The sequence below is a fragment of the Typha angustifolia genome, chromosome 15, assembly GCF_048772165.1.
Source record: "Typha angustifolia cultivar Huaian chromosome 15, ASM4877216v1, whole genome shotgun sequence".
Taxonomy (NCBI): Eukaryota; Viridiplantae; Streptophyta; class Magnoliopsida; order Poales; family Typhaceae; genus Typha; species Typha angustifolia.
In genome coordinates, this window is record NC_133253.1 from 2,810,587 (window position 1) to 2,830,203 (window position 19,617).

At 37.4% G+C, this 19,617-nt stretch overlaps 4 protein-coding genes and 1 long non-coding RNA gene across 5 annotated transcripts; 2 read left to right on the forward strand and 3 right to left on the reverse strand.

The window, feature by feature from the left end:
• The first annotated feature begins 36 nt into the window (after nt 1-36).
• On the forward strand, nt 37-2,405 carry LOC140779857 (small ribosomal subunit protein eS1y). The gene is made up of 7 exons (XM_073125153.1): nt 37-143; nt 236-283; nt 372-477; nt 1,283-1,420; nt 1,504-1,689; nt 1,778-1,978; nt 2,101-2,405. The coding sequence occupies exons 1-7, from the start codon at nt 133-135 to the stop codon at nt 2,191-2,193; spliced, it is 783 nt and encodes a 260-aa protein (XP_072981254.1). The 5' UTR covers nt 37-132; the 3' UTR covers nt 2,194-2,405.
• A 327-nt stretch (nt 2,406-2,732) lies between these two features.
• On the reverse strand, nt 2,733-8,180 carry LOC140779856 (surfeit locus protein 1-like). Its single transcript, XM_073125151.1, has 6 exons — nt 7,710-8,180; nt 7,527-7,624; nt 7,195-7,433; nt 6,201-6,375; nt 5,492-5,775; nt 2,733-3,221 (listed from the first exon to the last, which is right to left on the reverse strand). Exons 1-6 carry the CDS (start codon nt 7,867-7,869, stop codon nt 3,152-3,154), a joined length of 1,026 nt encoding a protein of 341 aa, XP_072981252.1. The 5' UTR covers nt 7,870-8,180; the 3' UTR covers nt 2,733-3,151.
• Nucleotides 8,181-8,326: 146 nt separating this feature from the next.
• Nucleotides 8,327-11,016, reverse strand: LOC140779858 (ADP-ribosylation factor-like protein 8a). The gene is made up of 6 exons (XM_073125154.1): nt 10,830-11,016; nt 10,262-10,343; nt 10,137-10,169; nt 9,919-10,040; nt 8,847-9,008; nt 8,327-8,748 (listed from the first exon to the last, which is right to left on the reverse strand). The coding sequence occupies exons 1-6, from the start codon at nt 10,865-10,867 to the stop codon at nt 8,631-8,633; spliced, it is 555 nt and encodes a 184-aa protein (XP_072981255.1). The 5' UTR covers nt 10,868-11,016; the 3' UTR covers nt 8,327-8,630.
• Nucleotides 11,017-11,734: 718 nt separating this feature from the next.
• LOC140779782 (uncharacterized) lies at nt 11,735-12,620 on the forward strand. Its single transcript, XR_012107397.1, has 3 exons — nt 11,735-11,928; nt 12,043-12,236; nt 12,490-12,620. It is a non-coding gene; the product is annotated as an uncharacterized lncRNA (long non-coding RNA).
• Nucleotides 12,621-14,550: 1,930 nt separating this feature from the next.
• On the reverse strand, nt 14,551-19,553 carry LOC140778881 (peptidyl-prolyl cis-trans isomerase CYP65). Its single transcript, XM_073123777.1, has 12 exons — nt 19,257-19,553; nt 19,094-19,156; nt 18,897-19,000; nt 18,387-18,478; nt 18,201-18,290; nt 18,036-18,111; nt 17,546-17,919; nt 17,166-17,422; nt 16,796-17,084; nt 15,660-15,764; nt 15,136-15,576; nt 14,551-15,054 (listed from the first exon to the last, which is right to left on the reverse strand). Exons 1-11 carry the CDS (start codon nt 19,382-19,384, stop codon nt 15,373-15,375), a joined length of 1,782 nt encoding a protein of 593 aa, XP_072979878.1. The 5' UTR covers nt 19,385-19,553; the 3' UTR covers nt 14,551-15,054; nt 15,136-15,372.
• Between the last annotated feature and the right edge of the window lie 64 nt (nt 19,554-19,617).

Genomic DNA, 19,617 nt, shown 5'->3' on the forward strand with positions numbered 1-19,617 from the left:
CCGATGGGATCATAATAAGCGTTAAGCCGAGCCATATAAAGGCTCGTTTCCTAGGGCAAGCTTTACTCCCTCTCCCTCGTCCTCTCTTTTGCAAAAACCCTCGCGGCGGCGGAGCAGTTGCAAACAGCAGCCATGGCGGTCGGGTTAGCATCTCACCGCATTTCTCATATCATTCTTCTAACTCTCTGTGCTGTTTCACTCATCCTTTTCTCTCCTCGTATCTGATACGTTTCAGGAAGAACAAGAGGATCTCCAAGGGAAAGAAAGGAGGAAAGAAGAAGACGTATGCAATTAGCGGCTAAAAGTTTTACCTTTTCTTTTTCTATTTTGTTAGTTTTCCTAGTTTTTGATCCGTTTTGATCTCATTATAGTGTGGATCCCTTCTCAAAGAAGGATTGGTATGATATTAAGGCGCCTTCGGTCTTTAATGTGAGGAACGTGGGGAAGACTCTAGTTTCAAGGACCCAGGGTACCAAGGTTGGATCTTTCTTCTTCAATTTTCCCCTTTGTGGATTTATTTTTTCTACTTCCTCTAACGACTTAAAGTTTGTAGGATCTCTTTGCAATCCCTCTTCTTACCTTTTCATATTATTCTGTCTTGCTTTAGGGTAGTATAACATCTTTTTGCATCTGTAGCTTTGTTGCTAGGATTATATCTGTAGCTGCCCTTCTTACTCCAATGCTAAGCACCATGTACCCAGATAAATGTCTATTTAGTTTTATATGTATACTAACAAACATGTATGTATATATGCTTCCCTATTTCTTTTATTTCTATTATTTTAATAGAACAGGTGTTTTGATGAAGAGGGTTGCTGTATTATTCTAGGATAGCATAAAGACCATATCGATGTTCTTTTTTCCTCCCAAAAATTTGATTACCTTATTATTCATCTTTAGGCTGATACGTTTTCAGTTCATTGTAGATCGACTAAATCTTCCTCGACTCTGAAATTTGTGATTCTATCTTAGGGTTCTAATGACCTGCACTGCTAATAACCCATCAGGGAGATTCCTCTTAATACTAGCAAGTTAGTTATGACTTTCTTTTTTTCCTTCTGTGTTTGTGAATCTTGCACTTCTGTGACTGACTATGACTAATCAGTTTCTATTGTAGTGATCAGGGATTACTTTTTAATCTGTGCATGTGTCTGACTGTTTAGATTTGGTGAAAATTTAATTACCAGAGACAAGTGTTGCAGCTGTATAGTACCTTTTATCGAAAACTCATACTCTAATAATGGGCCTCAAATCTGATATGTTTCCCAATCCTTGATCTCAGATTGCATCCGAGGGTCTCAAGCACAGAGTTTTTGAGATTTCCTTAGCTGATCTTCAAACTGACGAGGACCAGGCTTACAGAAAGATCCGACTTCGTGCAGAGGATGTGCAAGGAAAAAATGTCCTCACTAACTTCTGGGTATTGTTTTTCAGTTTTCAATGATCCCTTATTTTTCTTCATCATTAATATTGTTTGTCTGCTCACTCTACTTCCCTTCCCAGGGCATGGATTTTACGACCGACAAGCTTAGATCATTGGTTAGGAAGTGGCAGACTCTGATCGAGGCACATGTTGATGTGAAAACCACCGACAATTACACTCTGCGGATGTTCTGCATTGCCTTTACTAAGAGACGACCAAATCAGGTCAAGCGCACTTGCTATGCACAATCCAGCCAGATTAGACAGGTAAATGACTTTCATTATGATTTACAATAATGGTGTGTTAAATATCTATGGGTTATTATAAGTTTGTTGCATCTTATCTGCTATCTAGATACGCCGCAAGATGAGGGAGATTATGGTAAACCAAGCTACTTCCTGTGACCTGAAGGACCTGGTACAGAAATTCATACCTGAGGTCATTGGAAAGGAGATTGAGAAAGCAACAACAAGCATTTACCCTCTTCAAAATGTGTTCATCCGAAAGGTCAAGATCCTGAAGGCACCAAAATTTGATTTGGGAAAGCTCATGGAGGTAATGCTGTCAACACCATCTCCAACTAATCATAAAATCTTCCTTTTCTTTCAACTCCTACCCTTAAATATAGTGCTACTCACATACATTAGACATTTATTTCAAGTTGCTTGTATCTTCAGGTTCATGGCGACTATAAGGAGGATGTTGGTGTTAAACTTGATAGGCCGGAAGACCTTCCTATGGAAGGTGAACAAGAAGTTGTTGGAGCCTAAAAGAAAAATGGCAATAATTTATCAAGAGATGGATCTTTCCATTTAGAAGATTATGCCATCAATTTATTGTGGGCCTCAAATTTCCAGCAGTTTTGAGTAGAGTATTGTTTTTTGGAGTTTCATTGTCAACCAGTTTCGAGTACAATCATGAATGCTGCTTTGTTTCCTTCATCTCTATCAGTAATCTTTAGTTCTATCACTTGTTAAGCAAATTTTGTCATCATAGTCTGGATAATTTTTTTTCTCAAACTGCTGGATAATTGCTATTTATGATAATCTGCCTACCAGATACTTGGCCCTGCTATATATTTCTCATCTATATTGTTGGACTCAATCATTCATTCAATCGAAGTATAAAACATCAAATAACCAGCTGTGGTAGCGAAATTTGAAGTGAAGTACGTCTTTAGTGAGTGGCCCGTGGTACTCTTTTCAGGTTGTTGGGTTGTATAATCATATTAACTATTAACTAGGAAAAAAGTTGTTAACAAATAATTTACTAACAGCTAATATATAAGCAATTTAACATGACGTTCTGGTAAGTTTACTGATCTTATAAGACAAAATGATGTACTTGAAGAAAACTAATAACTGAGGGCCTGAGGCACTGACGAGTATGGCCAAAGATGATATCACCTTCGGAAGTTGAGTATCTTGCCTTATTAAAAGTGCAAAGATAATCAACTATAATTGAGCAATGTTAATTCAATGACTTTCAGCATATTGACATATAAGAACTCACTTTTTTCGTGAGAAGAAAAACAAGGGGTGGTGTCAGCTGATTGAGAACCCAACCGGATCTCACATTAAAAAAAAAAATCACGCCTAAAGGAACGAAATCAACAAAATGTTGTGATCTTTTCTTTATTCTCCCATAGTTAAGATACTCGCACGTCCTTTCTGGGAGCAGCTTGAACTTCATAGAGGAAACATATCATAGTATTAATAATAATACCTGCTACAAGCGGATATTCTTCGCCTTTATTCGCTTGACGGCCATAAAAGTTACAGCAGCTGACAGAGAGTACCTAAAGATCACAAATGGTAAGAAGAACTTAAACTTTTACGGAACAAATCAACTAGCATATGAGAATCAGATGCAACAAAGAAGCCTTTCTTACATTTACTAAATCAACAAGAATTCAGAAAATTAGTTCTTTCTTACTAGTATAGGTCATCTGAAGAAGTGATCTACATCACTAAATTGTCTTTCTTTTGTATGAAAAGATTTTAATGCTTACCTGTATAAAGTATTTATGGTTCAACAAGCACAATGAATGTATATCAACAACAGTTATTATGGACACAGCAGGAATATGACTACATCAATATGAAAGCTCTTCTTTTAGCAACTACATCTGCATACGTTCCTGATAAGGCAAAACTAATTTGTTCTCACACAAAATGCTATAACATTTTCCTACAGAGAATAAGCTATTGTTCATGGTAAAAATAATATTTGTAAGAGCTTCTACAAATTCAGCATTCCAAATGAACTTTGAGATCACCAACCAGATTACGCTTGCAAAACAAAAAATAAAAATAAAAAGAAGTGGCACATTGTGGGTCTTTTGCAACTTAATTGCATTTTGTTTTGGACTGATAATAATAAGCTCTAGTATGTACTATCCATAAAAATTATATGCATTCCATTATATTAAAAATGTATGCACTCAATTATCAAAAACTCAATCTTGTCACTCAAAAAAAATAAAAATAAAACAACTGTAATTAAATTGCAAATGCTCCGGCACATTGTCAAAAATATTTAGAATGAAAATGTATGACAGAATTATTAGAGTGAAAGACTGTACAACAACCATATATCTTCTTTATTTCTTCAGTGAAGTTCTTTTGCTTCAATTTTGCTTCGTGGAAGAGCTGAGAAAATTATGGGACCTTAGAAAGAGAAAAGATGGACCAACCTACCCAAGGAAAACATGTTTAGCCTTGTGGACCACAGTCACCCATTTTGCAGTTTGGAATTTTAAAAAGACCATTTCAGTATGAAAGCTCTTGCAAGCAGATTTACAAAGCTTCTAGTGGTACAACCTACGGAATTCACTAGATGTGCAAGCTATCTTTCATCATAGTCAATAAGTTATCTCCGGTTTTTTATAGCAGGGCAAAAGTTTGATTTTATTAAAGATGATGCTAGAGTACCAATGACTAGTTGAAATAAGCAGTCTTTCCCTGATCAAGTTGCTCCATGCTCTTGTAGCATCAGTTAAATATCACTTCCACCACAGACAGACCAGATTTAGAAAAACAAGAAAAAAAAGAGAAAACACCGACTATTTTCCTAATGTACGAAAATGAAAAAAAAGATCATTTTTTCCTTATTTGATCATATAAGAAAGAAACTTTGGGATTACTAAATCACAGACAAAATAAATATATAAAGTAATAGAACCATCATAGTTTTTTTTTTTACTTCTACAAAAGGAAGGGTGGTATATGGATCATTCAACGATCTGTATCGGATGAATTCTATTTCTTTCTTCGATAGAATAGAAGAAAGAAATAGAATTCCATTGCGGAGCCGTATGCAATGAACAAAAGATGCCTCTACGGTTGTTCAATTCTATTTTATTTTTCTTCTTGTTATTTTTTTTTATCCCTTGCTTGAGTTTAGCTCAATCATACGAAATAGAAGAACCGTTCATGATGTTATATCAATATCATCAGGGTTATGATTCACCAACCTGCTAGTTCTTTTTATGAAGCACAAGCAGGGGAATTTATCCTGGAAGCGGAAGAATTACTGAAACTTCGCGAAACCCTCACAAAGGTTTATGTACAAAGAACGGGCAACCCTTTATGGGTTGTATCCGAGGATATGGAAAGGGATGTTTGCAACATATCAACATTTCCAGCTGATTTAGGATATGCTCCAAAATTCATTTTTAACCAAAGATCTAGGTACTGATTATTAATATTTGCATGTCTAATGTCATAGGGAGAAGGGAAATGTTCAGGGATGTGAAAATTGCTCAACATTTCAACTTCAACCAAGGGGTTTGGAATGGAACAGATTAATGAATACTGTGCCACCAGAAAGTGGATATGGTTGTGTATAAGCTATTGGTAGCTGTTATGCTAGTCTAAGGCAACCATCAAAATATTCAGCCAACTCATCTCTCTGCAGATAACCCATCTATTGTTGAAAAGAATTTTCTGTTCGTGGTAGAGTAAAAGTGTTCTATCAATTGCCTGAAATGATGAAATAAAAGCACAAAAAATATGAATGACTAGGAGAAATCAAAGTATAGTTAGAACCATTATGCATAGGCCGTACCATGTTATGGTATAATTGAGATGGTCCTGTGGCATGACTGAGTATCGAATTAAGCTGTTGACATCTTTTGGAACAGGATAAGGATTTGTTGCATTGGCATCTGCATTTATATCTTCAATATAAATAGCATTATCTGGAAGACCAGAAGTACGGGCAATCATGGGAATATCAACATAAAACCACTGGCCACTATTGGGATCATTTGCTGGAACGAATATGCTTGGCTTCTCACTTCCTCGGATAACTCCAATAACTCCTACGGGAGCCACCATATGCTCTTCAGCCTGCAAATTTGAAAGTATAATTTGATAGAAAGAAAATTAGTAGCTAAAGGATGCACTATAGAAAACCATATGCAAGCACAATGTCCTTGACAATTTCAAAATTAGAGGAACATAAATGCTTAGGTAGCTAGGTATCAAGAAAAGCTAGATAAGCATACAAGGGGTTTGTTACATACAAATTGCATGCATCTATCATATCTAGAAGAAATTTGCGCATATATACCAAATGATGATACAAGTTACCCAAACGAGACAATCATATTGTTTTTTTGAAGAAACGGCGCGGTCATATACTTGTTTAAATGAAACATGTAACAGCACAGACCACTAGCCAAGGACTGGCAACAGTTATACATAACCACTAGCCTTCTAGCTGCACAAAACGTATGCACTATAGGAAAAATCAACTTGTGGTTGTGTATCACCTCAGAAATTGTGGACTTCCTGGACCAAAATTTCCACCAAGCACTTCTCCCATTTGCTCCAGTATCAGCTGCTTTTGACTGTAGATCTTTTTCAAGTTTCTCCGTTTCTTTTATATTCTTGTTACGCCAGTCCCGAGGAACCCATCCTCTGTTAACAAGGATGGGCAGCTGCACACTGTCAAAGATGGCTTACAAAGTTATAAGTGAGATAGACACCAAACTACCAAAGCCACAGTCAAAACTTAGATCTGACTAATTGAAGGTTAAGGATGTCCAACTCTGTTTGTGCTACTTAATCAAATTCAAACTATTCATTTTTAGAATAAAAGGCTTATTAAATGAAATCATGAAACTGAATCAAGAAAAATCGATCATTAAAGGCCAATGAGTACAGTTATATGCAATGTCTATAGTCTACAGATATACTGTTATGATACATCATACAAGTAAAAAATATGTTTTCTTTTGTTGGCAGAATTATGTGTTAGGTAAGCTATTAAATTTTATACACATTCTGCTTCTCGTTTAGATCATCACATGCAACAATTAACACTCATCTTAAGGAATGAGCTCACAAAATGATACTACTTGAGAAAATGAACCAAGTTAGAGCTTGATGTCAAGTGCCTATTGTTAAAAAAGCCAACTCCAAACAGACTCTGGCTAGTAAAATGTACTCAGAAAATGAAGTCATCATAAATCAAGTACATGGAAAAATGATATCACCAACAAGATGGTGAAAGACAGACATCTGACTTGGCTCAAAAATCCACCTATAATAGATCAGGGAACATCTCAGGCATAGGCGGATCATGTATACTTCCCTGTTAATGTCTCATCTGCCACGCAATTTATCGATCTAGAAACATTAAGCTACATCATCCTCTTATCTATCAAATATATCCCAATAATACAGAAGAACAAGTAAGATATTTCAATAATGATTCTAATCATTTAATAATAAAAAAAGCCACTGTTTCATCCCAGAATTTACCTTTCAGAGTCAGATCCTCTTGGAATCAACGGCGTAATCACATAATACCCATTCTCCGTCACACCGGAAATGCTTCTAGACCGCGGACCGACATAAATTGATTTGCTCTCATCAAAATCACCCTCGCAGACAACCTTCCGGAACTCCAATGAACCCAAATCATGACCAAGAGAAGACAACTCATTCCACCTAATGGGTTCCATTTCCAGTCGCTTCTTCCTATAATCCAACATTTCAATCTAAAGAACAAAAACCAACCAAGACCTCTTTAAATCAGAACAGAGATCACGCGTCTAAATCCGGGAAAGCATGCTCCTTTAAAGTGGTGTTACCTTCTCCTGCCTCCTGAAGAGCTGCCATGTTCCGAGACCAAAAGTGATGGCGCCGGGAAGAAAGAGCAGAAACTTGGAGAAGATTCCTCTTCCACTCTCTGGGAATTGAACAAGAGAAGCATTTGAAAGAGTTGGAGGACAAATTGAATCGAGCAAAATATATTTATAAAGACAGAAGGGAACCTTGAGATTGGGATGCTGCGGCGGCGGTTGCTGTTGGTGGTGGTGGAGGTGATGGAAGAGAGGTGGAGAAGGAAAAGAGAGGGGGGTAGAGTTGGGATTGGCGAGGACAAGGGAGGAGAAGGCGGTGGAGTTTGAGGGATTTGGAGAGCAAGGCAGCCATTTGGAGCTTCCGGAATGAGCAGTGCTCTATGTTTGCTCTTGGGCAGTTGTCGCTACTTCCATGGGCGTTTTGACTCAAAGCCAGGAGTTAACTCGCTGTTCTTTTTTTCCATTTTTAGGGTTCTGATCTAAGTCCGAATCCGATAACTAATGGGTGCTAATTGCTAAATCCAATTCGTAGGTCAACTCCTATGCAGCCTTGCAGGTGTGGATGACGAGAATGACTTTGACGGTTCTGCCCTCCTCTTACATCTCTCTTCTCTACTAATTTCTCTTCTACTCTCCTCCCACACTTTCCTATCTAACTCAGATCAACTGTTAAAAATCTATAGTAGGCTGGTGAGCTTGGCACAATAGAGACAAAGTTATATAGTCATGGTTATGGTAGGTGAAAAACATGCTCATTTATGTCTGCACCAGCAAACATCCCATCATGTTTTTAAATCCTAGAAACACAATGCATCCAAATGTTAATTTGCATAAGCCAATGGTTCATATCAGGGAAATTTTACACACTAATTGTACTTGCAAAGAAATTTCTCACACAAAACACAGACGTTAATTTTTGATACCATAAAGCCCTTTTTGCATATTACGCCCAGATAGAATACAGTGCTCTGGGAAACAATTCAGTGCCGAAAGAGTGTCTGGAAACATGGACGGAAGCCCATCAAGCCAACAGCAGACTCACAGTCAATTCCAAATACAAACTCAATGCATCACATATGAACAACCGCCAAATCCGAGTAAATGGCCAATATATCAGTTTTTGGTTTTTGAGTGCTTCACAAGCCAATCTATGACAGAGTCGATGTTGGTCGAATTCTTGCATGAGATCATGAAACAACAAACTTCTCTGTCTGTGATAGATTTCAGACCCCTGCAATAAGGCAAATATTAATCAGTAACTAAGGAGAGTGAGTAACAATTTAACTTCTTTCATTTAACTGTAGGGTATAGCAGAATCAGACTACTTACATTTCGTCAGTCAAACCTTGCATTGGCAAAGCTTCAGGCTTGTCAATTTTATTTCCAAGGACCAGTAGTGGGATGCCGCTCAGAGATGGCTTGCTTAGAAGGTCATGAAGTTCACTTTTTGAGACTGACAAGTTATCACGATCAGCTGCATCAACAACGTACCTGCAAATTAATGATTGTTAAGGCAGAAATAACAATGTTAATTTAAGGTGTAACAGGCTGTTCTGGTTGTCTTCATATTTATAATTATAACCTTCAAAAAACATTACTTCCACCAGTATGTGCTTTCAATAAAAGCATAACTGTCATGTCGAAAGTTCACCATGATGTTAAGACATAAGTTTTGACATATCTAGGCAGCCATCCAGATTGGAGTATCAACCTTTGGAACCATCAGTATTCAGTACTCTCTTAAAGATGTGAATATGTAAAACTGAATGGCATGAAAAGCCTGTATATCTTACCCAAACACTTTTTCAATTTGAGACAACAGCTAAATGACATGAGTTCGATCCTCATAACAGAAGTATAAAAATTAAGTTAAATATGACACCAAGATGCGGTTGGCTAAACTGAACCAATGTGTAAGGATACTAGTACAAGAACTGACAGAATTTCACTATCAATTACCAACCAAACGTTAAACCAATGGTAATTAAACCTATCCAAAAGCAAAATCTGGCAAGAAAGGTTTGCCATAAAATATATAAGGCTGGTGAGCAGGAAGAGCCATATATTATTAAAGTTCTGGTTTATCAAATCAACAAATGACTCTCTCTAGCTTCCCTTTAGATATGGAAAGTACTAGATAAAGGAGAAAGCCGATAATCAGGAGGAGAAAACCAGGGCCATCACATCACCAATGCTCACACTGCAGAGCAAAGAGAAGTCTGTATTCCTGTTTTACATCAATACTTGATTTTCCTGTCATTTCTGATTGCTGACATTCTCTTTATGATTTATGCACACCAAATCTAACCGTGCAAGGAAAGTAATTTGAAGTCATAACACAAGAAGAGCAACTATAATTAAAACTAGATAAATATATAAATCAACTAGGTAAGATACATACACAATGGCTGAAACTGCACGGCAGTATCTTTCCCACATACTGCGAAACCTAGGCTGGCCGCCAAGATCCCACAATTTAATTGTAACATTTCCCTTGGTCACCTTCCTCATGTTGAATCCTACCTACAATAATACATAAGGATAACATTACAACCAAACAGCTAGTTTTGCTGGCAAACAAGAGAAAATGCTCGTCCAAGTGAAATGGGCACTTCTCACAGTAGGAATCATGTCCTCACTATATCCACCAGTCTGCAATGAAAAAGAGTAACACATGATTAAGCAACTAAATAGACCACAATTTCACTTATAAATTATTGAGCATGCATTTAAGAGGTACATACTGCAATAACATTCACAAGTGAAGTTTTCCCAGCATTTTGAAGTCCGATTAAAGACAGCTCCATTTCTTGCTTGAAAAAGAGGCTGCATTTGCAAGATAAATACAAGCACACTGCTTTATTTTACAGTAAGCACTAAACTTTATAAGAAAATGAAACCACCTAAAACAATTGAATATGAACTCAACAATCAAGACACTCTCCTTTTATAGCATAGCTTGGAAATGCAAAACCTTTTCACCTAAATCCTTTTTTTTCCCTACAGAGCTAGTCCCATATATCCCAACAGCTCAATGTAATCATAGATGACTTCATCCAGATCGTATTATATGAATTCAAACCAATAACAGCAGCACAAGCACATTAAATCCTTATAATCCCAAATCCAAACCCTAGACTTCGCTTCCCCTCTAATACATAATTCCCCGCATCAAACGCATTCCAACGACGCCAATTCACAAGACAAAAGCAACCAATTAGCACAAAATTCGACAAGATCCCGAGTGCGAGCAGCGTATATCGAACCAGATGGACATAAACGCCGTCAGAGCAAGAGAAAGAATTCATTTACCTTCGGAGCCAGTTAAGAAAAGCTTCCCACAATCCCATGGCGGTGGAAGAAGAAGAGATCGATCGCAAGGGAAGCGATCGAAGAGGAAAAGATTAGGGTTGGTCCACGCAACCGGGAGCCGAGAGGGAGAGGAAAAAAAAAATATCTATAGGGGTTTTGACCATCGACTGACTACTCAAAGCTTCGCTTTTTTGCCCGCAATGGCAACCGTAATTAAAGGTCGTCGCGGAAAAAGATGTCCAAATTTAAATCGGATTCCAAATCTGGCCTTTCCTTATTCACCAAATCACTAGAGCTGGAATATTATTATCACTATTCTTAAAACAGGAAAAAAAATTTATTATGTAAAAAGAAAATGATTGATGGGTAAAATCTAAAAGGTAATAAATAGGTGAGAGAGGTAGATCTTTGTGCAGTAGTGCTTTACTTTTTGCATGTACGAGAGTGAAATAAGATTGTTGGCAAACTCCAAAATTAAATAAATAAATTAAAGAAAAAAAAAAGATAAGATAAAGAGTCAAAAAGGATATAATTTTGTAGTAGTTACCTATTCAACTTATGCTACATCAATTGAAAATCTTTCAGTAATTAATCTCACAGCATAATATAACTTGAATAGATTAATAGTCTTGAGATCCTGGTCAATAGGGATGGGGTCAAACTAAGCTCAGCCCAAGATCAAGTTCCCTCTCGTTTCGTTACAAAGAAGCATAAAACTGGTCAGAAAGGATAATGGGGAGCCACAAGCTATCCTTGCCTTACTATGGAAGTTAGACAACAACGCCTTAAAACTCTCTCTCTCTCTCTCTCTCCCCTTAATTACTCACTACTCTTATCCTTGTCTCTATATTATGGTTCTTGAATTGTGCATGTCTGATGTCTAATATAGTCTAGGACAAGAGAAAACATGGTCAAATTGCTCCCTTATCCATCATTCCTTATACTTCTCTTGCTCTCCTCTTCTCCATTGCCTTCGACTCTTTCCTCTTCCATGTTAAGCATCCATGAACAAAGTGATCACTTCCGTAGGATTGATCCTCTCAGTGGCTTCAAGTTCTACAATGGAAGCTATGACATCGCAAGTAAACATTACTGGGGGGTACGCACTTATATATCCTTGTGTTATTCGTTGTGTAGTTTGTCGCATTTGGCTTGCATTTGATGTTGATATCTTAACTTTCTTTTTCTTGGATAAATTAAATTAAACTTTTAGTCTGCGGCGTTCACCGGCGTGCATGGATTCGCGATGGCGGTAGTTTGGACGTTGGGAGGTTTAGTTATTCTGGGCAGTTTGCCAGCTTGGAAGAAGCATGTCATGAACTCTTCAACTGTCGATGTTGAGAGCTCTCGTAGTTGTCGGCATCTCATGCCATTGTTAGCCATCCTTCTCTTCACGTTGCTCACTTTGTAAGTTTTCTCTTTTGTTGCATGGTTGTTTGCATATTACCACCTGTATTTAACCTTATTGCCAAAAGATGGAGGAGAACACTTTTGGGTCATAAAAAAAAAATTTATTCCTCGATCATCCATTGGGAGTAAGGAATCTTGCCCACCATAGAATCTAATCAAAACACAAGCATTTGATGCATCAAGACATCCATTGTCTACTACAAAGCCGACAATTATATATGTCACATAATTTGGATCTTTTTTTTGTAAGGGTGGCATCAAGCATTGCCATTGTTGCAACTCACAACTTCCATAAGAGAGCAAGAAAGCTCGAGAAGACATTACTGGGAGCTGCTGCAGCATCTTGCCATGCCATTCGTAGAGTACTAAATGCCGTAAAAGAGGTCAAGTTTCTCTTATGCTCTTATGATGAAAGCATCTGTGATCTCCTGGGCTCGGCATCGTTTATGCTTAGAGCACAGCTGATCGCCATTCGCGAAGCCATGCATGAGGACGGTGTCTTAGCTGACGCCGTTATCAGACTCACGTAATTATAATTATGATAATTTCCATATACGGTTATATTTTTTTCTTAATTTGTATCTAAATTCTTTTGCTTGACTTTGATTATTTTCGTAGGTATGGTGCAACTTTGGCGGTTGTGTGTTTCATCGTAGTGCTTTCCATTGCCAATGCAGGCAAGTAATGCTATCAATATTTATTTTGGAGTTTTTGTAGTCATAAATATGCAAGACGAGAACGTTAATTCTATTGAATGATTAAAGCTATAATTTCTGCTGTATATTTTATTAGGCTTACATTCGTCTAATTAAATGCTATATCTTTATATGCCATTTAAGAAGAACACTTTTCGCCTTGATGCAGTTGTGATGACGATGCGCTGGCGTCTCGGACTAATCACGTAACAAAAGATTATTTGATATCGATACTCGTTAGAATTTTGTTTTCTGTTTTTAATTTCTTCAAATCAGAACTTTCTTCTAAGTCGTGTTATCAGGTAATTACTATTATTTTTTCTTTCTTTGCAGGATGATCATAATATGTTGGCTTCTAACTAGCGTTTGTTGGGTCCTTAGTGGCTTCCATTTCTTTCTCCACACGTAATTAATAATTCATTTGTTAAAACAAGTAGAATGGATTTGACCTTTATTTTCTTTGAGATTAGTAAGTTGAGAAGTTACTATTAATCGCAGGTACATTGAAGATTCCTGTTTAATTTTGGAAGAATACAAAAGGAATCCAAGCATTAGCATTCTTAGTTCCATGTTACCTTGTCTCCAGAGTACAGTGCCAAATCCAGTCATGGAAAGAATTGGATTTAACATCCACAATGTCATAACCGAGGTAATCAACTAATTCAAATGATAAAGAACTTTATAACTTTTTAGGTAGACAGTGTATATATATATATATATATATATATATATATGTAATAACAACTGCAATTTCTTTTTCTTTCGCAGTTGAACTCAATTATTTCAAACTCGATGAAAACCATTGGATCAAAAGAGCAGCAGCAGGGATCAAAACATTTCCAAATGATATGTGATCCCTTCTCTAATGCACCAAACTATAGCTACGATCCAACAATGTGTTCTAACAATAGCATTCCTCTCCATGACGTGCCAACAGTAAGTACATTCAATTTGAAACTCTTAACAATACTTTGATGCACAGAGCGTTGAATATGGAAAATTTTCAGGTACTTGAATGCAACAAGCATCTTCTTCCATTGGGCTCCTATGCTATAATATCATCCTACACTGGTTCAATCAAAAGCTTCTTAAAAGCAATACCGGATATAGAGAGGCTGGTGCACTGCACGTTCCTGAAGGATGCCTTTGATGACGTGCTTTTGTATCACTGCATGCCTTTGAAGGATTCAATCTTCTTGCTGTGGTCTGCAATGATCTCTCTTTCTGTTAGTACGATGGCTTTGGAGGTTGCTTGGATAGCCAAAGCATGCCAATATGGGAGGAGATGGCCACTGTATGGCAATTCCTCTCTGACAAACTTTAGGTGATTGTAGGATGAAATTGTACATTTTGCAATTTGATCGATCTTCGATTGGTTTAGAAACATGGACCAAAAGGAAGAACATGCAGTAGCATCTGAAGAAGAAAAATCACATATACAAGAGAGTTTTCCATGTAATTGCAGGAATTTTATGCAGAAGTGCCAGATTTGTAAGTGTAAAAATATAGAAAGTTGAATTTAATATGGGTTGTAACGGCACTACTTTTTTCTTGTATACACAATTAAAATTGCACTAGAAATATGAAAATAAGAGTTACAGAGTAGTTGCAATAGCTTAAAAAACAAAACAAAAAACTCTTTCCATTTAGCAGATGCCTATCAACAGATGCCATGTATGGACCATCTGAAATGAACCGTGTCTCGAAAACGAAATACGTGCTACATATTTTGCGAAGGAATCATGTTCTGGAAACATAGGCAGAAACTGAATGTTATAATTGAAGGAATGAACTTCTAAATGCTACTCACAACTTTCTTGTACTTTATCTTCGGACAATAGCAGAAAAATTAAGAGCTAATATATATTTCAAACGCTAGCTTTTCAGCACAAAGTGGGCAAGTGACTGGAAAGATCAGTCATCAAGGTAAAAGTTTAACAAACTTTTCCTTTTTGTCCTCTCAGATGGCAGAAAATAGAACACCAACCGTTAAGCTGTACAAATATCTCCACCCGGCCACCCCCAATTGAGATTAAACAGAAAACATATGCCAACACTATCCAGGGAGATAGTTTTAAGTAGATTACTATCCCACGCATCTCTGAATTAGCTTAGTCAACCTGAAGATATCATACATAACAGGCAAATAAGTTCAGCTTCATGACACTCCAAATATTCAACAGAAAAACATATACTAGTACCTTGTCTGACAACAAATCACATGAGCTCGTTAATAAAGATTACTTCCTCCAGCAATTCATGTCAAATGGCTCCAACTCAATTTGCAGAAGTTAATCATTGCCACCTGAAGCCTCAGATTATTCGGGCATTTGGGCAACTTCACTGAAGGGATGAGAAGCACATCCCAAAGGCCAGCTTGGTTCTCAAAGCTTGACGTCATTTTGGAAGAAGAATGACACTCAGCACATGAGTTCTCTTTACCAGCCAGAAAAGTTTTTGTACTCCACACCTGAAACATCCACTTTCCTCTTTTTGCTGGAGTCATTTGACGTAATATCATTTCCAGTCATGCCATCAGTTCCTGTAGTCCGAGTTTTCAGATATTTACCCACTCCACCGCTCACATTTGCTGAACCAGCAAGACCCGTGCCTGGGTTGCTATACCATGAGCCCACCTTATCCTGAAAGTTACAAATTAAACAGTCAAAACAACTCAGGTAGAGAAAGAAAATGACATAGAGTGCATTGACGTAAATGAAGTTACGTCATCAGCAGCAGCTTTCTTCTCCTCAACTGCCTTCTCTTCTTCTTCATCCGGTTCTGTGTATGGATTCACAAATATGGTAATTTTTATTATCTTTATTTCCTCCTGGAGAAAAACAAGGCAGGAGTTAAAAATACAGTCATCAGGAAAACTTGCTCACATTGCAACGTGAGAGGATATATGGTACAGGATTGCATAAAGAATGATCTGAGAATAAAATAAGAACTACAACTTTGCCTTCTGTCCATATAGACTATTTGGTAACATAGAAAGTGAGTAAACTAAGGTCACTTGTTAAAAAAGCTAAAAGAGCGTTGCTATAATGTCAATGGAAAAAATATAGCTGAAGTTGCACCTCAAATAGATCATACACCATAGTAGGAGCCAGCAAAGGGAGCACATAGAGTGAACTACTTAGAAGAAATGATAATTACTTTAAAATGGTAACAAGGTGGACAGTAATTCATATTGCTCAATCATCCGGTAAATTAATCGTGTAAACAGCTAAGGATTTTAACTCTTCCATAGTTTGAACACTTTAAAAGTGGCCTTTAAGATGCAACAGAGCACAGTAAGTAAACTTAATATGATGACTACTTAAATGTGTTGACAGCATGCATGAGAATTTTAAAAATAAAAGCATATGGAGAGAAAATAGTCAAAATACAATATATGTAACGAATTAGATACTAAATCATAGCATGAAGTAGTTAAATAAAATAAGAATGAGCCAAAACAAGAAGGTTACAATAAGAGTATACTGGCATTCTTCTACTGAGTCAAAAAGAACAGGCTCAGATCCCATTTCAGTCACTATTCCTATACAGTTCTCTCTGATAATCAAAGATATAGATATGATCTGAAACCCCAATCAGAAACATTAATTTTTCTTTTTCTATTTTTACAACAGAACATAGGAGTACTAAACCTAGAATGAAACACAGTCCAACTTCAAGTATACTCTACAAGTTAAAAAGAGCATACCAAGTTGGAATCTAGTATGCAGTTTATAATAAGAGTCATGCGACAAATTACAGATGGTAAAAGCCTAAAAGCTGAGACAACTCCATAACTCAAAGTTAATGAAGAGTAAACTATTAAATAACAGAATAGACAACAAGTGGAGGTACACTTACCAATGGCCTGTCATCATCATCAACAGGAACCTTTTCCATAGCTGCAAGGGTTGTCAAACCACCAACAACATTCCCAAATACTGTATGCTTGAAATTCAAATGAGTTGCTGATTTGTACAGAATGAAAAACTGGGATCCATTGCTATGAGGGCCACTGTTTGCCATGCTGACAACACCTCTTCCTGAGTGGAGCAACTTAGAGTTTAGCTCATCCTTGAAAGGCTGACCCCAAATGGACTGCCCTCCTTTTCCAGTACCAGTGGGGTCGCCACCTTGAATCATGAAATTCCTACAAATATCAACCTTATGATTTCATGAATTTGTTACGACGAGAAGAAGAGAAAAGAGCTGCATCAAGATATAAAATTACCTAATACTCCGATGGAAAGGAATCCCATTATAATAACCATTTTCACAATGTGTGATGAAGTTTTCACAGGTCCGCGGAGTTATATCACAATGAAGCTCTATATTCAAGTCACCATGAGTTGTATGCAGTTGAACATATCCTTTCTTTTTCGGATTCTTTTCAACTTTGATATACTCAAATTCATTTTTGGTCACAGGATCATAAGCAGTAGACGTGAAAGAACGCGAAGCTGCACCAGACGTAAAACGGCTCTTTACCTAAACAAATTCCAGCATTTCCACATGAGATTATGACCGAAATTATATGAAGGATATGATATAGGTTTTAACATGTCACTTTTGCAACCCAAAAAAAAGACAAGGAATAAGATGCAGACATACAAGTTTTGCATTTACAGGCATTCGTTCCCCTGCCATGTGCATAGCGATCCGAGCAGCAGTCTTGTCACTAGAAGCTGCTTTTGCTGCTTCAGCACTTCTTCCATGAACAGAAGCAGATGCAGCATCTACAATACTGAAAGATTGAGTAGATTTAGACTCCCCACTTGCACTCGATTTAGGGTCCTCCTTCACACGAGATCTTGATTCTAAAATAGCAGCAAGTGCAGCAGCCCTTTCATTTTGTGCTTTGCTTCCACCTCCACCATGTAATGCAGTTATCTTGCCCTTCTCAGTTCCAAGCTCTTTTAGCATTTGCTTAATATCACCAGATACATTTATGTTATATGATGGGTCTTCCTTCATTTTCATTAAATCTAGAGAAGATGTAAAGAGAGAGTGAGGAAGAGAGAAAAAGATGCGCGATAATATAACTCATTTCTTTTGATAACAACTCCAAAATCATGAACATTTACAATAAAAAAAGCTTAACCTTCATCTTCGAGTTTCAGACTATTTTTAACATGATCAAATTCCAGAAGAACCTTGCTATCAAGTGCATTTGGATTCTGCAAGCATACAAGAACATGAAACACTAATTACTGATCCATCAACAAGAATAATAGCAAGAAGAAAGAAAACCTTCTAAATCAATTACTTGAATTGTTATCAAGTCATCTCGGGTGAAGGGCTCATCTGTGAGCAGCTCCTTCCAATTCTTTGTTTTGAGATTTAGTTCTTTAATTGCCTGCACCAATAAAGAAGACAGTAGAGATCATAATTTTGATGTCAATTAACATGACAGCTACCTAGTTGTAAGATTTTGTTTCTCATTGAAATATACCTCATAAGAGAACACATTCCCTGTAGTTTTCACAGCAACTATATGTGTAAACTCAGTAAATACTTTGTTCAAAACAGGACAATGGTACTCCCCTGCAAGTGCAAGGTACACAAAACAAGATCATAAAAGATTGTCAGCATAATCCAGACGACAGCATAGTATGCCAAACAAACAATGTCAGATAAAAAGGAGCAAAGTATGGATGCTGCGGATTACTAAAATGAAGCTCCAAGGAGAACTTCAGTGGATCTCAGTATTCAAGTTTACAATTTCTAAGGCATCGTAGAGTATAAGGTTTAGCCCATGGTTTTGGGTCTCATCCAAAACAAGATTTGAAGGCAACTAGATCAGAAGTATCTGAAACTACCTTAACACCAGATAATTCCACCAAGAACTTGGTCAGAGATGTTCAGCTTTAGACAGAAGTCCATCTAGTAAACAGTTTCAGCAATTGAAAAGGACAGAACAAAAAATAATTAATGCAGATAAAATATAAGCTGATCTACTTACCATCAGCATTCTTATGGAAGGTGAGGGGAATTAAATCTTCCTGCTTAAGAGGAGCTCCAGTTACGGGATGCTTCCCAAATTTCCTTATGTAAGGGAAAATATTCCTAAAAAACAAAGCAAAAAATTTAGTAATTTCTCTCTTATTCAAAGAAAAACTAAAGAAACACAAAGAAGCAAACCTTTGTGCTAATACTTACATCACATCGAACACACAGCCATCGACCGTGCACACTGCATCCTCAAACGGCGTAAAAGTAAGCCTACAAACAAACGAACAGACCCAAGTAAGGAAAACTCATGGGATTACGAATCAAAGCAAGAATTTAGGCGTTTTTCGGGTTTTGGAAGAAGATTATTTACGAGCAGCAGTAGAAAGGCAAGCGCTTGAAGGGCGTGGAGTTGTCCTTGGGTTTGGCGCCACCCCACTCGGTCGCCCACTCCGTCTTCGTGATGAACATACGATCCTTGCTGTGCTGCTTCTTCCCCATCTCTGACTTGTTCTCAACACCACAAGAAAACGAGAGAGCTTTTCTCTTCTTCGACTCTTTCCTGGATCTACCCTAGGGTTTCTTCGTCTTCTCCAATTGGGAAATCTCTGTTTATGGTGTCTCGCGGAGAAGAATATAATTAGGCTAGTCGGCAAAAATGGAGGCCTCCTTTGGGCCGGTGGTCGTATGGCGGTCCAGAGTTAGTGGGTGGTCATCCGGTTCAAAGTTTTGGA

Excerpts from the sequence above, each read along its gene's own strand:
- LOC140779857 (XM_073125153.1), top strand. Across the intron at positions 478-1,282 it reads CAAGGACCCAGGGTACCAAG|ATTGCATCCGAGGGTCTCAA; the intron begins GTTGGATCTTTC and ends CCTTGATCTCAG. Across the intron at positions 1,690-1,777 it reads AATCCAGCCAGATTAGACAG|ATACGCCGCAAGATGAGGGA; the intron begins GTAAATGACTTT and ends TCTGCTATCTAG.
- LOC140779856 (XM_073125151.1), bottom strand. The coding sequence starts at position 7,869 with ATGGCTGCCTTGCTCTCCAAATCCCTCAAACTCCACCGCCTTCTCCTC. Across the intron at positions 7,625-7,709 it reads CGCAGCATCCCAATCTCAAG|AGAGTGGAAGAGGAATCTTC; the intron begins GTTCCCTTCTGT and ends TTCAATTCCCAG. Across the intron at positions 7,434-7,526 it reads TCTTCAGGAGGCAGGAGAAG|ATTGAAATGTTGGATTATAG; the intron begins GTAACACCACTT and ends TTTGTTCTTTAG.
- LOC140779858 (XM_073125154.1), bottom strand. The coding sequence starts at position 10,867 with ATGGGATTGTGGGAAGCTTTTCTTAACTGGCTCCGAAG. Across the intron at positions 10,344-10,829 it reads TTTCTTAACTGGCTCCGAAG|CCTCTTTTTCAAGCAAGAAA; the intron begins GTAAATGAATTC and ends TTGCAAATGCAG. Across the intron at positions 10,170-10,261 it reads CACTTGTGAATGTTATTGCA|ACTGGTGGATATAGTGAGGA; the intron begins GTATGTACCTCT and ends TTTTCATTGCAG.
- LOC140778881 (XM_073123777.1), bottom strand. The coding sequence starts at position 19,384 with ATGGGGAAGAAGCAGCACAGCAAGGATCGTATGTTCATCACGAAGACG. Across the intron at positions 18,479-18,896 it reads CTTCCATAAGAATGCTGATG|GGGAGTACCATTGTCCTGTT; the intron begins GTAAGTAGATCA and ends TTGCACTTGCAG. Across the intron at positions 17,423-17,545 it reads TGCCTGTAAATGCAAAACTT|GTAAAGAGCCGTTTTACGTC; the intron begins GTATGTCTGCAT and ends GAATTTGTTTAG.